At 43.3% G+C, this 17665-nt stretch overlaps 1 protein-coding gene across 1 annotated transcript in view; it reads right to left on the reverse strand.

Moving 5' to 3' along the window:
- zanl (zonadhesin, like) overlaps nt 1–17665 on the reverse strand; it is a 222749-nt gene that overhangs the window by 150363 nt on the left and 54721 nt on the right. Inside the window, 10 exon segments of the mRNA XM_034165014.1 lie at nt 1875–2010; nt 10311–10439; nt 10796–10944; nt 11419–11663; nt 14442–14583; nt 14684–14877; nt 15071–15209; nt 15371–15564; nt 15663–15804; nt 17411–17546. Of these exon segments, the coding sequence (XP_034020905.1) occupies nt 1875–2010; nt 10311–10439; nt 10796–10944; nt 11419–11663; nt 14442–14583; nt 14684–14877; nt 15071–15209; nt 15371–15564; nt 15663–15804; nt 17411–17546 (1606 nt within the window).

Below are 17665 nucleotides of genomic sequence, written 5' to 3' on the forward strand. Positions count from 1 at the left end.
GTCAGAGAGAGAGAGAGAGAGAGAGAGAGCAACAGAGGGAGAGAGAGAGTGTGAGGGAGAGAGCGAAAGGGTCAGAGAGAGAGAGAGAGAGAGAGAGAGAGAGAGAGAGAGAGAGGGAGAGAGCAACAGGGGGAGAGAGAGAGAGAGCGAGCACGACAGAGAGAGAGACTGACAGAGAGAGAGAGAGCGAGCGTGACAGAGAGAGAGCGAGAGACAGTGTGACAGAGAGAGAGACAGACAGAGACAGAGAGCGAGAGAGAGAGAGAGAGCGCGTGACAGAGAGAGAGAGAGAGAGAGCGTGACAGAGAGAGAGACAGACAGAGACAGAGAGAGAGAGAGCGAGAGAGAGAGCGTGACAGAGAGAGAGAGAGAGAGTGACAGAGAGAGAGACAGACAGAGAGATAGATATCTGCACCCGCAGATAACAGAAGGAACACACACACACACACACACACACACACACACACACACACACACACACACACACACACACACACACACACACACACACAATGACACAGACTCAGACCGCAGAATGACATTCAGGGAATGGACACTGGGGACAGACATGACAGGTGACAGGACTCACATAAAAGACAGAGAGGTAAATCAATAACCCAAGACCTAACCAAAACCCCAACAGTTCACAACCATTCAAACAGACAACAGCTCAATCCCAACATCTCCACAGATGCCATCAATCTGCCACAGACAGGTCAAACAGAGACGTGCCATTGGCAAATTCCAGGTGTTTGTACCCAAAACACTGAGACACCTGCTTCTCTACATGGAAAAAAATTTGTTGCTCACGTCCCTTCAAAATGCAAGTGGTACACGTCTTCTGAGTGTCATGAACTTAATTTGTTTCACACAAAGTTCAGCATCACCAATCACTGGAAAGCACAGCGTACCAAAGACTGGCAGACATTTTGTTGGGGATGACCAAGTCTGACAATCACACAGGAAAACAGGAATCACCAGGACCAGAAGTACTTGGACTTTCAATCTCCTGTCAAGTTATCACCACACACCTATGTCCTGCAACGTCAAGGCTCCAGAAGCTCTTGGCAGGCATCTCTTGATCTCAAAGGCCAAAGATCCACAGACATGACTGTCACTGTGGAGCTAAGTCAATGTCTGAACAGGTTCAACAGCTTCACCCCACACAGATATACTTCTGAATGCTGAGTCCATGATGTCATTGAAATCCTGAATCTTAGTCTTGGACCTTTGTTCTCCTTCAAAGGTATTGATTCCAAAGGTCCAGAAGGTCTCCCCAAACATCTCATGATGTCAAAATGAGGTTCCACTCATTGGATAAGTTAGACAAAATTAAAAAAAAAAAGATTAAGTCTAATACAGGCCCATTGAGCCAGTGTTCATCCCTGGATGTCAAATCCTGAAATGGGTTCGAGTCTGGAAACGACGCATGTCCAGATTATTTACCCAGCAAAGATTTAGTGGACTGGGACAAACCAGGTAAAGTGTCTTTATCAAGTAGACAAACAGACAGATGCTTTTAACACTGAGCTATCTGGTCTGAATGACCTTCCCTCTATTCTTTTCCTTGATAAGGAGTGCAAAGATATTTTCCAGAAACATGAGTCACAATAGTCATGTTTACTCTAAACACTTGATACAAAACATCCACAGCACCGAGATGGAATATGTAACAAATTCACAAATGACACCACAAATACACAATGACAGAGACAAAGTTTCAGACTGTTTCAGACTTTTGGTGTCCAAAATCCAGTTTTTCCACAGTCAAATTATATAAAACCACATTTAAAAAATCACTTGTTGGACAGGCAGCAGCATTTATACTATGAGATAAAATTAGATTTTCAAAAAGAAGACTAGTGGTCACTTACATTGGGGTTGACTTTTGGGTGACAAACAGCGAAGGGTCCATTTTTATCCAGTAGGATTCCACAGTATCCAGAGCTTTCATACAGATCCTGATCTTCATAACTGCATCCAGGGATGGTGGTGTTTGGTTTATTACAGCTGTCAACACAGACAAAAGTGTCACACGAGTTCAACTGTTACATCCAAACAGGAGGTGATGGGTTCTATGAGAAAGTAAAGAACTAGTTTTCTCAGACAATAAGATCTTAACTGGAATAGAAACAGGGTAAGTTCTGGATGTGAGTGTTTTAAATCTGTGACTGGGAGGAGCTACTGACCTTCAGATTTCTTATTTGTCCATATTATCACTGTCTTTATTTTAGGGCATCAAAGTCATTTTGTAAGATTACTCCAACAACGACTCTTAGTCATATTTTGGATTTCTGGCACACTGCTGTCTGGGGGAGGAATATTTTGTGTGAACTGGACACAAATATGTTGGAATAATGATCCACAAGATTTAAGGTTGTGTTCTTGTTTTGAAGGCAGATCACAACATTAATCCATCACAGGGTCACGAGCCTCCCCTTGACCCCCTGTGAAAGCTGATTGGGTTAGATTGGGGTCTGTGGGACTTCCGGGTCAGGGTTGAACATGGCAACATCGTAGGAAAGCAGCTCCCCGATAAAAGAGAAAATGCCCCGTATGCCCAAAACCTGAGATAAATACAGAGGACTTGAAGACAATATCAGGGGCTTGTAATATGTCAAGAAGTAAATCGAAATCTAAAAAGGCTGGTAACACCAAACTATGCAGAGACCAAGACCACGAGCAAGTTAAGCTAACGTCGGAGCTAATGCTAATGGAGGAGTTACCACCTGAAACAGAGCAAGTACCGGAGAAAATGTTAGATTTGGACGTGATTCTGCGGGAGATGAGAGTTCGGACGTGAGACAACAGAGGGTCTCAGCAGCATCAGGGAAGACCTTAAACTGATGAATGGCAGGATTGATGAAGGGGAAAGAAGAATTGGGGACACGGAGGAGCGTGTATTAAGGATTGAGGAAGTAACACGAGCTTGTCAAAGTTCACAGAATGCTGGAGGAGAGACAAATTGATCAAGAAGGGAGGGCCCGAAGGGATAATGTGCGCTTGCATGGAGTCAAAGAAGGGGCTGAAAAATGGAGCAGAGTCATTGAGTGTTTTTGTGGAGCAGCTACTGAGAGAAAAGCTTGACCTGCCGCTCACATATCAGTTCAGCGTGGAGAGAGCCCACAGATCGTTGGGACCCAACGACATGCCACCAAGATCGATAGTAGTGAAATTTTTAAGCTACAAATGCAAAAAGGACATCATCAAAAAGGCTTGAGAGAAGAGAGTGTATGTTGATCACGATTACACACCTGAAGTGATGAAGAAAAGAAAGGAATATGCAGAGGCAAAGAGAGCTTTAAGAGAGAATAAAATCAGGTTCCAGATGCCTTTTCCGGCAAAGGTTCGTGTTTTCTACGAGGGAGAAACCTGTTTTTACAGCATAGGTGACCAAAGACATGGTGGATAGAGGATTTTCGGTGCGTGTTGTCAAACCAGCAGAAGACCCAATGGAGAAGAGTCAGCGACGAATGTGGCACTCGGTTCAGAGAGCAGGCAGCCAGGACCAGACTCAGTCCTCCGTACGGGGATACAAGGAGAAGCTACAGGCTTTTAGAAGAACCATAGAGGTACTCCAAGAATAAGCCTAAACTATCTCAGGTAACCAGTGGAAGATGAGTGCAGACAATGTCAAATTTTTACTTCTTTGAGACTACGTCGGGGATTTGATTTCTTTAATATTACACTGAAGGACAGGGCCGAAAAAGGTCCCGAGGGCCCCCTACGAGCCAGGGGCTATCCATCAGAGCTGGATTTGAGCTCAGAAAGGGTTAAAGACTTTATAACCTCAGGTTTGGAAGTCATCTGAGTTCTTTTTGATTATGGTTCTACTGTATGTATGTTTGTTGTAGCATATGGGGTGGAAATATAGATAATACACAATATTCTAAGGTAAATGACATCACAAAGAAATCTATTGAAAGTAGCCTCTTATAATGTTAATGGGCTGTGCAGCCCAATCAAAAGGAACAAAGTAATAAGTAAAATGGAAAAAGAGGGAGTGGGAGTACTTTTCTTGCAGGAGACCCATTTGACAGACAAAGAACATGAAAAGCTAGAGGAATGGGTACAATCAGGAGTTTTCTTCATCTTATATATCAAGCCATAGAAGAGGGGTGTCTATATTGATTTTAAACAAAATTAGTTTTGACATGTCTAAGGTGACCAAAGACAAAGAGGGCTGGTACATTTTAGTGATTGGCAGATTGGAGGGTGAATTGGTGTCTCGTTTAAATGTCTGCGCGCCTTCAGGTTGAGACTGGGATCTCTGAATTGGTAACAACAGAAGGAGAGGGGATGTTGATTGGAGGAGGTGAGCTCAACCAGAGGCTTAACCCACAACTGGACTCATCAGGGAAAGTGCAGAAGAAAAATATTATCGGCAAAAATATCAGAAAAATGGTATCACAACTGGCAATTTTGGATATTTGGAGCGAACTCAACCCCTCTATCAGAGATTATACCTATTTCTTGGCGCCACACTCTTTGTATTCTAGGGTTGATTATTTTTTAATATATGCCAGGGATAGGTATAAAATAGAAATCTGTGATATTGGGGTGAGGGACTTGTCTGATCACTGTCCAGTATATATAAAGATAACAATGGGAAGAGAAGTGAAAAAAATAATTTGGAGACTGAACTCAAGCATGCTTATTGTCAAATGAAAGATGAAACTGAAAAAGAGATAGGTGAATATGTCGAACAAAATGACAATGGAGAAGTATCTCCGTCAATATTGTGGGATGCATTCAAAGCGGTTATGAGAGGGAAATTGATATCTGCATATATAGGAAAAAAAATTAAACTGACTTAAAATTTTACAAACTGATTTGAAAAGACTGGAGAAAGAACATAAAAAGTCAATTGATAGGAAGATATTGGCTGAAATCAAAAAGATGTTTTCTTTTTGATTTCACCCCAGAGATTAATGACATTTTGATGCAAGAAATCCAGGGAAAAAAATGATCTACACAAAACAGAGGTATTGTGAGGCTGGGAGTAAATCTGCAAAATTACTGGCATATAGCCTTAAAAAGCAGCAAACATTGAGAAGCATTTACAAAATACAAGATCAACAAACTAATTCTGTGGTGTACAAGACAGATCAAATTCATAAATGTTTTGAATCTTACTATGACAGACTGTACTCCCAGGCACATAATAACAATCAATCCCAAACTGTTGTTTTCTTAAATGGCTTAGATCTACCACAAATAACAGAAGAACAAAATAACATTGATATATAGAAATAACAATGCAATAAATAAATGCAGCAATTTCTAAACTCAAAAACAATAAAAGCCCAGGGGCTGACATATATACAGTATATCTTTTAGAAATCTTTGATCCCCTTATTGCATAGGACTTTCAATTGGATAATGAAAGGAGGCGCTATTCCTGATTCTTGGAGGGAAGCAATCATTTCCATGATTGCAAAGGAAGGCAAAGATGCAACAGATTGTTCAAACTATAGACTGATAAGTGTACTTAATATCGATTCACAGCTATTCTAGCAAGGTGTATTGAAAAAATTCTACCAGATGTTATAAGTTTAGACCAAACAGGATTTATAAAGTGTAGACAAACTCATGACAATATTCGCAGAACACTGCATATTATACAACATATCAGTGAAAACAAGGTACAAGCATTAATAATGGGAATGGACACAGAAAAGGCATTCAATTCAGTAAGGTGGGAATTCTTATTTAGAGTAATGAAGAGGTTTAACTTTCATGAAAATTGTATTAGGACCATCCAGACATTATACACAAATCCCATCGCAAGGATTAAGGTCAATGGAAGTTTGTCTAATTTTATCAAATTAGAAAGAGGTTGCCATCAGGGCTGTTAGGTAAGCCCTTTATGCTTTGCCATCTTTCTGGAGCCGTTAAGCCAGTGGATAAAGCAAAATAATAGTATCAAAGGTGTTACAATGGCAGGAACAGAGCAGAAAATAGCATTGTTCGCAGACGATGTTCTGATTTATTTGGAAAAATCCCAATTCATCCTTACCTGTACTAATGTCTGTTTTGAAAATTTTGGTGCACTGTCGGGGTACAAAGTTAATGTTAAAAAACCCTCAAGTTCTAGCCTATAATTATGAACAAAACCAAAATATAAGACAGAGTTATAATCAGATGGGATATGAAATGTATGAAATATCTAGGAATTCATTTATCAAAAGAAATTGAAAATATGAAGCTTTCAAACTATGATCAAATTATATCAAATATAAAAATTGACTTGGAAAAATGGAACTTGATACCATATTTGAGTTTGACGTAAAGAGTGGAAGTGATCAAGATGAACATTTTACCCCAACTGCTATACCTTTTTCAAAATCTGCCAATTGAGGTGACAGAAAAAGAATTCAAAGAATGGGATAAACTTATATCTAGGTACATATGGCAGGGTGCAAAGCCAAGAATAAAATACAGAACAATGCAATTGCCAAAAGGGAGTGGTGGTCTAGCACTACCATGTTTATAAAGCTATTTTCAAGCTGCACAACTGAGGGTACTTCTTAATTTGTCTGATCCAGAATACATTGCACGATGGCAAGATATGGAGGGGTTGCCATTACCAGCTATTTTATTTGATGAAAATGTAAGGGGTCAATGAAAAGCAAAGGTTAAGCCATGGTTGGGAGTGCCAATTAAAATTTAGACTAAAATTGTGAAGAAATATAAGTTAATGGGTCATTGTAGATTTTTGAGATGGAGGATTAGGGAGACTTGAATAGGCACCAATGGAAAACCACTAACTCATTGTTATGGAGGGAATATGGATGGAAGAATATAATTCGTTTTTTCACTACTCCAGGTCAGAGAAAGTATGGAGATACCAAGTGCTGGTGATCCTGTGGTGCAACTAATGCAGATCATTTTCATGTCTTCCGGGGATGCCCCTTAATGTCTCAGTATTGGACAGAAATTAAAAAGTAATTGATGAGGTGATGACAATTAAGATACCAATTCAATTTGAAATTATGTATCTTGGGAAAGTTGAAACTTTGAATTTAAAAAGAGGGGACGATTATAAATTTATAAGAATTATGCTATTGCTAGTACAAAAGTAATAACCAGAAGATGAAGTGATCTGCTGCCTAAAGTGGAAGAATGGTTTGATGTAATGGTAAGTGTGTACAATATGGAGAAATTAACGGCGTCACTAAGACTGGAAGTTGAAAAATTTAACAGTATTTGGGAAGGATGGTTAAAATATATTAGACAACACAGAACTGATTTTGTTTAGGATTGGTTGAGATATCTGGAGGGTTAAATATCAGTATATGTAGCTATAGATAGAAGTTCATGTATGTATGTATCGATCTGTGGGTGTGGGTACATGTATGGGGTATAGAAGTATATACGTTATGTATGAAAGTTGGGAAGGATAGCAATTTAAGGATCATTACTTAGATCGACTGAAATACCACACTCTGGTTTAAAGCTACATGTTTATTTGTTGTTAATATTTGTTGTTATTATTTTCAATAATAGTATTTTTGTCCTCTCTAATTGTACAAGGTGGAAAAGACAATAAAAAATAAATTACAAAAAAAAAATCACTCCTGTGAGGAGTGTTTTGTGTTTTATTTGTTTTGTTTCTGTCGGTTCTCTATGACTGTTGTGTTTGCTTGGGGTTTTGGTGGAGGGACTTTTCTTGTCTGCTGTCTTCTGCTTGGTGATGTGCGTTTCCTTTCGGTCCTGTCTCCTGCTTGCCACACCCCTTTCCAGAACACACACACACACACACCTGTCTTGCATTTCCTGCTAATCCCTCTCTCTAAGTCACACCGTTCACTCTGTCTGGTTGTGAGATTGTTGAGCCTTGAGACACTTTTGCGCACTTTTTTTCTGAGCATATTGTCCCTGTTAAGCCTGCCTGTGTTTTTTGACTTGGTCTCTGCCTAATGCTTCAGATCCTGTTGTTTATCCTGGCCTGCCTACATGTGTATCGGACTCTGCTTGAGCTTTTATTAACCCCTTTTTTATTGTCACCTGAATCCTGCATTTGTGTCCAGCCATGCCGTTCCAGTACGCCTGACAGAACAATCTCCCCAGCTATGGACGCAGTGGGTTCAGATCCAGCTTATCTGACGCTATGTGCTCAGGTGCAACAGTTCACTCAGACAAGCTTGCTGCTCTCTGTTCTGGATTCAATGCACTGTCACAACGTCAAAACCAGCTAATGACGTCTCTGAGTACACAGGTGGATCAGCTGCTGAAATGTTTCAATGCCCAGCTTCCTCAAGCACCTCGAGCCGAACCTTTCAACAGAGACACACCTGTCTGCCCCAACTGCTGTCATGTGTAATCAGTTAAACTGACCGGAAATGCTTTTCCAACGAATCAGGTGGAGTTAAGCCATTTATCACACAGTGTAAATTAAATTTTGAGCTTGTGTCTGCAACGTTTCCGTCTGAGCGGACAAAGATAGCATTCGTGATTTCTCACCTGACGGGGCGGGCAGCGGCCTGGGCCACCGCCCAATGGAGCCGCCATTCAGAGACGTGCCAGTCTCTTTTTACCGCCGCAAGTATTCCAACAGAACTGTCCCAGGCGCAAAGCAGTGAGGTCCCTCATGAGGCTCCGGGAAGGTAGACAACGCTGAAGATTTCTGCATTGTCACAGCCAAGAGCAAGTGGAACACAGACCTGGATGCTTTGATCGCTCTGGCCACAAAGATTGACAGACGTCTACCGGCCCCAGGACCGGCTCCGTCATGGAGATCAGAGCACCCAATATTACAGCGGTAGAACAGACTCCTCCCACCAAGCTTGTCCAGCCACCTCCTGTTGCTGACCGGACGAAGAGGAACCCATGCAGCTTGGGCGCACATGGCTCACCGCAGAGGAGTGTCAGCGCCGACAGCGGGGGAGACATTGTTTTTACTGCGGTCAGCTCAGCCACAAGATCTCAAGCTGCCAGGTCAGGGGTGCCCCACCTCACAAGCCAGCTATCCAGGCGAGTCAGAATCAGATTTCTTCAGCACATAATTCCATTCAAGCTACAAAGAAGTCTGCTCAATCATCTGTTCAAGTCTCAGTATTCATAGACTCTGATGCTAATTTAATTCATACCTCTCGTCAGGAAGCTGAATCTTAAATTACATCGGCTTCCACGCTCCCTGGAGGTTAAAGCTGTGGATGACAGTCTGATGGGGAGAATTATTCACCATACCCAATCCATCCAGTTAGCGTTTTCAGAGGAGAATACTGAGACTATTAGCTTTCACATGTTTAATAACATAACTCGCCTTGAGATTCTGGGGCACCCTTGGCTGGAACAGCATTATCCTAATTTTGACTGGAGCAATGGACGTATTATTTCATTGGGGCCCAGCTGTGTCAACACCTGTTTGGTGAGAAAAAGGCAGCTGCCAAGAGAGGCTTCCTGCTGCCATGATCTGGCATTCGTGTTCAGTAAAGCTAGGGCTAAGTTGTTACCACCTCATCACAGCTACAACCCTTTGTTTTGTTTCTGCTGGTTCTCTGTCACTGTTATGTTTGCTTGGGGTTTTGGTGGAGGGACTTTTCTTGCTTGCCATCTTCTGTTGCTGTGATGTGTGTTTCCCTTTAGTCCTCTGTCCTGCTTGCCACCTTACCAAATCTATCAACACATCTGTCCTGCATTTCCTGCTAATCCTTCTCTCTATTTAAGTCACACCTTTCACTCTGTCTGGTTGTGAGATTGCTGAGACTTTTGAGCACATTTCTTCTGAGCATATTGTCCCTGTTAAGCCTGCCCATGTTTTTAACAAGCCTGACTGTTTTTTGACTTCATCTTTGCCTAATGCTTCAGATCCTGTTGTTTGTCTTGGCCTGCCTACCTGTGTACCAGACTTTGTCTAAACCTTTATTAAACCCTGTTGTATCATCATCTGAATCCTGCATTTATGTCCAGCCATGTTGTACCAGTACGCCTGACTGTGTGTCCACCGAATTTCCACTCAGCCACAGCAGGAGGGAAGAAGAAATGTGACATTAGAATGTGGTAAAAACAAATCAAGATCTGTTTTTCTCCATTATTTGTGTCTTGTATTTTCAAGTTCAGTTTCTGTTACTCTGTTTGTTGTGCACATTGTATGTGTTTGGTGAACTTGCTTATGTAAAGTGCATCTGATTGTTGCACTCTGGAAACATATCAAAGCCAAAGCAATAGACTTCAGACCAAACTTTGGTGGAGGTGGAGCAAATGATTTGTTGTGACAGACAAGAGGAAGGTGTCAGCTTTGTAGGTGACCACATCTCACTTTGAGATGAACATGTCAGTGGGAGGACAGAAGAGCTCAAACTCACTTTGGATCAGTGACCCAGCTGTGTCCAAAGTCATTGGCTTTATTGGTCAGTGATCCATCTGGCTTACGGAAGTCATCTTTGGCATTCCCGTTATAGTCTCCACACAGTCCACAGAGGCGGTCCTTGTAGCTGTAGATGACAAGTTTAATATTGGTCAGAAAACATGAAAGAAATATTTCATTCAGATATCTCAAACAGGATATGTATAATTATTTAATTATTTCTTTGGGGAAGTCCAAAAATGACTCAGTATCCACTCAGTGATGAGAACAGTCTGGCTTCAGATGCAACAAATCAACCATCAAGCATGTTCTCACTCTGTGAGAGGACGTGTTCTGTTGCCATCTAGGATACAAGGCAGTTAAATAGTGAGTTGGATGTAGAAATACAGAGCACCAGTACATGTTCTCTGACCTGACCTCTGTAATTACATCTGAATGATTTCTGAAAAAGGTTTGACTTCAGGCACTGACGTTTTCACTCACTCTTTGATAACTTTGATGTCCATGAAGTGGTTTCCATCATAGCGAACAGTAACACCAAAGCTCATGTTCACAGTGTAGTGTTTTCCTGATTTGAACACAGAGACACTGGAGGCCGGACTCACTGGCAGGTTTACGTTGGTTCCATTCAGCTACGTGGGAATAAAAGGTGACAAACACAGAATTAATATTCAGTTAAACTTGAAGATTCACTGGAACAGATTCAAAACAATTATGAAAAAGAACAAACAGTAAATCAAAATTAGTATCATAGCTTGATCAACTCTGCAGATAAAATAGACCCTTTGAATGAGTCACAATACAGGTTTTTCACATCATTAAGTTTGGAAATTGAATGACCATAAGTCACATCTTCAGTTTTCAATTCAAATCAACTGTGTTTGTGTGCAAAGACAAAATTACAAATACTGTTTCACTGCCCAAATACTTTTGGACCTGACTGCATGGACCTTAAGAGGAAATAAGAGTTGTGGTTTCAACGTGGTCCTATGTCCCAAAAACTGAATAGATTATCTCTGTTATCAGACCGTGACTGTCAGTGGGCGTGGCTTCCCTGTCATTAGACATATCAGTGTGTTTTGGTGCGTCCTTCCCTCTTCTCTCACCTGCACAGTTCCGCCTTTGAGGATGGAGATCTTTACCATCTGCACATGAACATGTACAGCCTTCACATAGGAGATGGAGGGGTTGTTATATCGGTTCTCATTGTCAGCGTGGACCTCAAAATATGGCAGAGTTGTATCGTTGCAGACTTCAGACATCACATAACTGCAGTTGCCCATGAAGTCGTATTTGCGTTTGTCAAAGGTGGTGTAGTGAGGATCTCCAGATGCGATGCAAGTGGATGTACCTGAGGACATCATACAAATAACTTAATATTGTTTACCTTTCATTTGTTCAACCCCTTGATCTAAGGCTAAAAGTTGACGCCACAAGCATGTCTTGAGTGTTTCATTTCACTATGTTGTGCTGGTGTTGAGCGACACATGACCCGAGTGTCTCCCCTCCATGGTATCAGCTGGCTCTTTTTCTTTACCAGTTCTGGTAAGCTCTGACTGTCACTAATGTCCTTCTAACTTGCTTTCTCACCAAGTGCTCTATGTACACACACTCATCTTCAACCGCTTTGTCCAATCAAGGCTTGCGGGGGGCTGGAGGTACAGCCGAGGTGGGGTACAGCCAGGACAGGACGCCAGTCTGTCGCAGGGCCACAAACAGACAAACAAACACATTCACACCCACTCACATACCTATGGAAAATTTAACGATTCCAATCCACCTAACCTTTAGATGTGGGAGGAAACCGGAGCACCCAGAGGAAACCCATGCAAACAAGGGAGAACATGCAAACTCCACACAGAAAGGCCACAGGCGGGAACTGAACCCATGACCTTCTCGCTGTGAGGCAACAGTGCTAACCACCAGTGCTGCCTGCTCTATGTATAGGTTTGTAAAATATATGCTAAATACCCTTCCTGACCCAAGCCACCTTATTGATCCTGTTTGGGACTGGCCCTCAGAATGCACTGGTGGCAGGTTTGGTCTGCCGGGAGGGCACTGCGCCGCGGGGCTGCTGGTCCTGTTAGGGGGGTGGGGTCGGGTGGCCGACGTTCATTTTCGAATCAGGTCTTGGCTACTTTGCTGTGGGTGGGCTGGAGTCCAGTGCCTGGTGCCTTTCTCCGGAGCTCAGCACGTGCGTGGCCTTCCATGCCTCGGGCTCTCCCTCTGGGCTTGTCTCTCTCCCTCCATCTCCTTGGTTGTCCCTGCCACTCTTAGGCCTCATCTCATGCCTTCTCTGGGTTGGAGGACTGCCCTGCAGGGTGGCTCATCCTTCTCCAGTCACCTGGTTTCCTGGACCCCCTGTTAGTTGGTCCTCCACCTGGGCATCTGATGCTTCTTCAGGACTGCCCGCCACCTCCCAGTCTCGTGGTTGCCCTGGCGCCTCCCTTGGGTCTAGGGGTGGGTTGTGGGATCCGGTGGGGCCGGGGTGTGCGGCCCACTCCCTGCACTATGCCTCTCCCTTCCGCCGGCTGTGTGGGGGTCAGTCTAACGTGTCACACCCTTTAAATGTACTTCACTAGCTTAGTACTTGCATGCACATTATATTGGGTTTTAAGTAGCACATTATAGGGTTCATATAGATTTGGGGTCAGGTTTGCAGGTCACACTGTGGCGCAGAAGCACGCTGCAGCCTCGGTGGTGGGGGTGCTGTCCCACTGTCCCACTCTCACTTGGGTTGTCTCCTGATCTTGGGCGTGGGGTGCAGGTTGGGGTCCGAGGGGAGCGGCTGAGGGACTGGGGTGGAGTTACGAGAGAGTCCTGCTGGCTGTGTTGGGGAAGTGTCAGGTGGAAGGGGGTCTGTCGCGTGTAACCCGGTGCGGGATTTTGGTCCTGCCTCTTGTCTGACGAATGGGTCTCACCCTCGTCGACTCGGTGGTGCCTGCACAGGCTTGGGGTTCGGACGTACTGGCTCTTTGGCTGCTGCTTGCTCCTCCCTTGGGGGAGTCATGGCAAGTGTGGTGCGGTTCTGGGGCCCCTCACCGTGGGCAGAGGCCGGCGCCCTGTGCGCTTCCCCTTGTGTGTGAGGTTGCTTCCTGTGCCTCCATAAGGGGTGTGGTGTGGGGGTGCATTTTGGCTCTGTTTGGGCTGTTCCCCTGGCGGTTTGTCAGGTTGTTCTGGTGGCCCTGGTGGGTGCCCTTCCTGGCCCCTGGGTCCATCTACTGTCCTTTTTCTCCTTGTTTCTCCTGGGGCTCTGCATCCTGGAGCCCTTTCCATCGAGGTGCAATGCAGTCACCCGTGTGGCTCCTGGCATGCCGGAGTGGTCCATGTCATGTGGTCAGGTTCTGTACTTTTATCTTGGCCCAAAGCACCAGCCACAGTATGACCAGATATTTAGCTGTGATCTGGGTCTCTGTGTGTGGATGGTCAGGTGTTCGTGGTCGTCACCACAATTCGGTTTTGGGTGTTCCCAAGGGGATCAAGACTCTGGTGTCCTAGAATAAAGTATGGGTGCTCACTAACTAAACAACAGACTGTTGCTGTCACTGTTTGTTTATGTGTGGTTGTTTGTCCTGGTATGTTGTATCATTGGGGTTCTGCCTCTTCGGTGTCTCACATTTTTCATCACCTGACAGATATTACTGTCACCATTTTTGTTCTTGTCTGTCTCCATGTTGTTCTGGTAGTCGGCCCTTCTTGATAGAAGTTATCCGTTTGCTTTAAATAAAATGTTATTGGCTGATCAGGAAGGGCAGGTGAAGGTCACACACGCACACCACGTTCACTCACAAACTACATGCTGTCTGTCTTACAATAAAAAATTGCATATATGTGTATAAATGGTTCTGCCAGTTCGGCATTCACTATCACTATATATGCAGACAGGGGCGAAAAAAAGAATGCACGTCGACATCATGTGTCTGAGTGGTTGCCATTGTATTAATCAAATGTTTGCAGTTTCATGTTCAACACTGTGAAGTTCCCACAGTTCTATGATCGTCCATGCAGATGTTCTTCTTGTTTTTGTCTTGTTTCATACTTGTGAGACAAACATTAAAGTCAGGACTGATGTGATCTGATACTTCAGCAGTTCCGTCTTTGTGGTTTTGTTTCCTGATGATGTCATCACCTTTAGGATAGCAGCCTGGAACTCCGTTCACCTCACGGCATTCTTCAGTGGAGTCACAGGAATTATCGACACATTCCAAAGTGTAGTTTCCTGCACAGCGACACATCTTAGAGCACCCATCTCCAAACACAACCTCACCCGGCTGGAAAAGACACATCCAACAAAACATCAGCCTTGTGTACTTCAGGTACGAGAACACACTGACAGATGAACTGCTGGGAATGTCAGCAGTGACCTCTGACCTCATAATAGTTATTGTGGTCGTCCAGACAACCGCATTTGTCCAGCGGGACACAGCGCCGTCCCTTGAAGACAAAACCTGTTTTGCAAAAGCAACCAGAGATACAGGAGCCAGTACAGTTGGACGACGGTTCCATGCAGGTGGGGATGCAAGCTGGACCACATTCTATATATTCAGCATCAGGAGGACATGGATCTGTGCAGGAGACAGACATCAAACAGGAACAAATATATCAAAGTAAACTGAAACACGTCTACATTCAGGCTGTGATTCACTTTACATTCAGAAACACATGAATTCAGGTTTGTCAAAACCACAGAACGAGACAGATGCTGCAAAGATGAAGTTTGTCTCCGACTTTTTGGGTAGTTTGTGAGAGTAAACTTACTGGTGGGATAGCAGCCCAGCTCTCCTCCCTGGACTTTACATTCATGCAGAGGGGGACATTCAGAGGACACGCAGGTGACAGAGGGAGCGTCACACTTACACTTCTGTTTACAGTCGTCCAGATAAAACTCCTCTCCATGCTGACAGAGACACACAACATTTTACTGTGTTAGTGTTCAAATTAGTGAAGAGCTGTTTCTGATCTCCATCATTAATTGATTGATTGACAGAGTGAAAAGCAGCTGATCAATGAAGCAGCTGCTCCTGTTTTTCATTCTGAAAGAGCTCGAAGACACTTTACCTCATAATACAGCCCGTTGTGTTTGCAGCCACATGAATTCTTACTGACGCACTTGTTGCCACTCAGGACAAATCCAGGATCACACACACAGCCCTCAGAGCAGAACCCACTGCAGCCAGAAGGTTTCCCAGCACAGGTTTCCTGGCAGGGGTCTGCACAAGGCTGATAGTGGCTGTTGGGAGGACAGTTCAGAGCTGGACAAAGACACACAAAGTCAGGTTTGACAAAGAACTGCTGGGATCAGATCAAATATGACGTCACTCTTTCATCCACTCATTCATCCGACACTCACGGCAGAAGGTTTGGTTCCTCCAGAGTCCCACAGTGACTCCACGGTCCTGGCATTCGTTGACATAAGCTTCAATGGCTTCACACAAAATGTGCGCGGCTCCATCCAGCTCACACAGATCAAACACACAATCCCTGAAGTAGTTCTGACAACACACACACACACACACACACACACACACACACACACACACACACACACACACACACACACACACACACACACACACACACACACACACACACACACACACAGAGACATTTGGTTTGCTGAGGTTGAACAATAAATTCTTGAACTTTGTGTGAAATCATGAATCCCCTGATTTCTTCTGTGTTTTCGTTCAGTAAAAGTCTGACTTTGATCCGTCACTGCAGAAACCCTTCGATTACAAAACAGGTCAGCTTTTACTCTTAGTGGTGGAAAAATAAAGCCCCTCCCATCAAGGAGTTGTTTTTTTTTAAATCAATAACTTTTTCTAAAATTCTGTTTGGAAGCTATGATACTAACTTGGACCAGACAGAAAAGGATGAAGACTTTGGACAAGATGGTTCTTGGACCAGCGAGACATCGGCATCGGTTTGACCAGCTAGCGCTTAGTTTAGGTTCGCGTGTTATACATCACACGGACAAGGTTTGTCCGTATGATTGGGGTAATTTTTGATCCTATGTTGTCCTTTGACCTCCACGTTGAAGACATTACAAGGACTGCTGCGCAATATAGCGAAGATCTCTCCTATCATGTCTGACTGATGCTGAGACCCTGATACATGCATTTGTTTCCTCTAGATTGGATTATTGGAATGTTTTATTTTCTGCATTGCTGCAGTCCAGAATCAGGGGTCTTCAATTGGTTCAAAACGCTGCTGCCAGACTCTTGATACGAAGCAGAAAGTTTGACCACATTACTCCCATTTTGGCGTCTCTTCACTGGCTCCCTCTCTCTGCGAGATCATATTTTAAGGTCCTGCTACTGGCCTATAAAATTGTTCATTGACGCAACTCCCTACTTGGCGGATCTACTTAAGCCCTACGTACCGGCCCGGGTTCTGCGCTCACAAGACGCAGGATTGCTCTGTGTCCCTAGGGTGAATAAAATGTCTGTGGGAAATAGAGCCTTTTCCTATCATTATCCTATTATGCTTTTCTTCTTCTTCTTTTTTTTTTTTTTTACCTTTTTAACTTTTTTTTAGCATGGTTTTAACCTTTTGATCATGTTCTTTGATTTAATTACTTTTGTTTTTTATTGTTGAGTTGTTTTATGTGAAGCACCTTGAGATAACACTGTCATGATTTGGCAGTCTATAAGTTTAATAAATTGAAGTTAAGTGAAGTTGAAGGTCATGTTATCTTGTGGTGCTGCATGTCACTGCAGCCAACACATAATGGAACCACCCTGGGTCATGGTTCACTGTGCGATGTACCTACTCTGAGCTATCTGGTCTGAAAGACCTTTTATCCCTATTCATTCCTTGATAAGGAGTGCAAAGATATTTTCTACTTTTCCAGAAACCTGAGTCACAATAGTCATTTTTAGTCCAAACACTTGATACAAAACATCCACAGCACAGAGTCTGAATATGTGCCAAATTCATTAATGGCACAAGTACACAATGACAGAGACAAAGTTTAAGACTGTTTAAAACTAACAAATTAGCAAAAAAAAAAAAAAAAAATCACTTGTTGGAGAGGCAGCAGCATTTATACTATGAGATAAAATTAGATTTTCAAAAAGAAGACTAGTGGTCACTTACATTGGGGTTGACTTTTGGGTGACAAACAGCGAAGGGTCCATTTTTATCCAGCAGGATTCCACAGTATCCAGAGCTTTCATACAGATCCTGATCTTCATAACTGCATCCAGGGACGGTAGTGTTTGGTTTATTACAGCTGTCAACACAGACAAAAGTGTCACACAAGTTCAACTGTTACATCCAAACAGGAGGTGATGGGTTCTATGAGAAACTAATGAACTAGTTTTCTCAGACAATAAGATCTTAACTGGAACA

The sequence above is a fragment of the Thalassophryne amazonica genome, chromosome 23 (assembly GCF_902500255.1).
Source record: "Thalassophryne amazonica chromosome 23, fThaAma1.1, whole genome shotgun sequence".
Lineage (NCBI taxonomy): Eukaryota > Metazoa > Chordata > Actinopteri > Batrachoidiformes > Batrachoididae > Thalassophryne > Thalassophryne amazonica.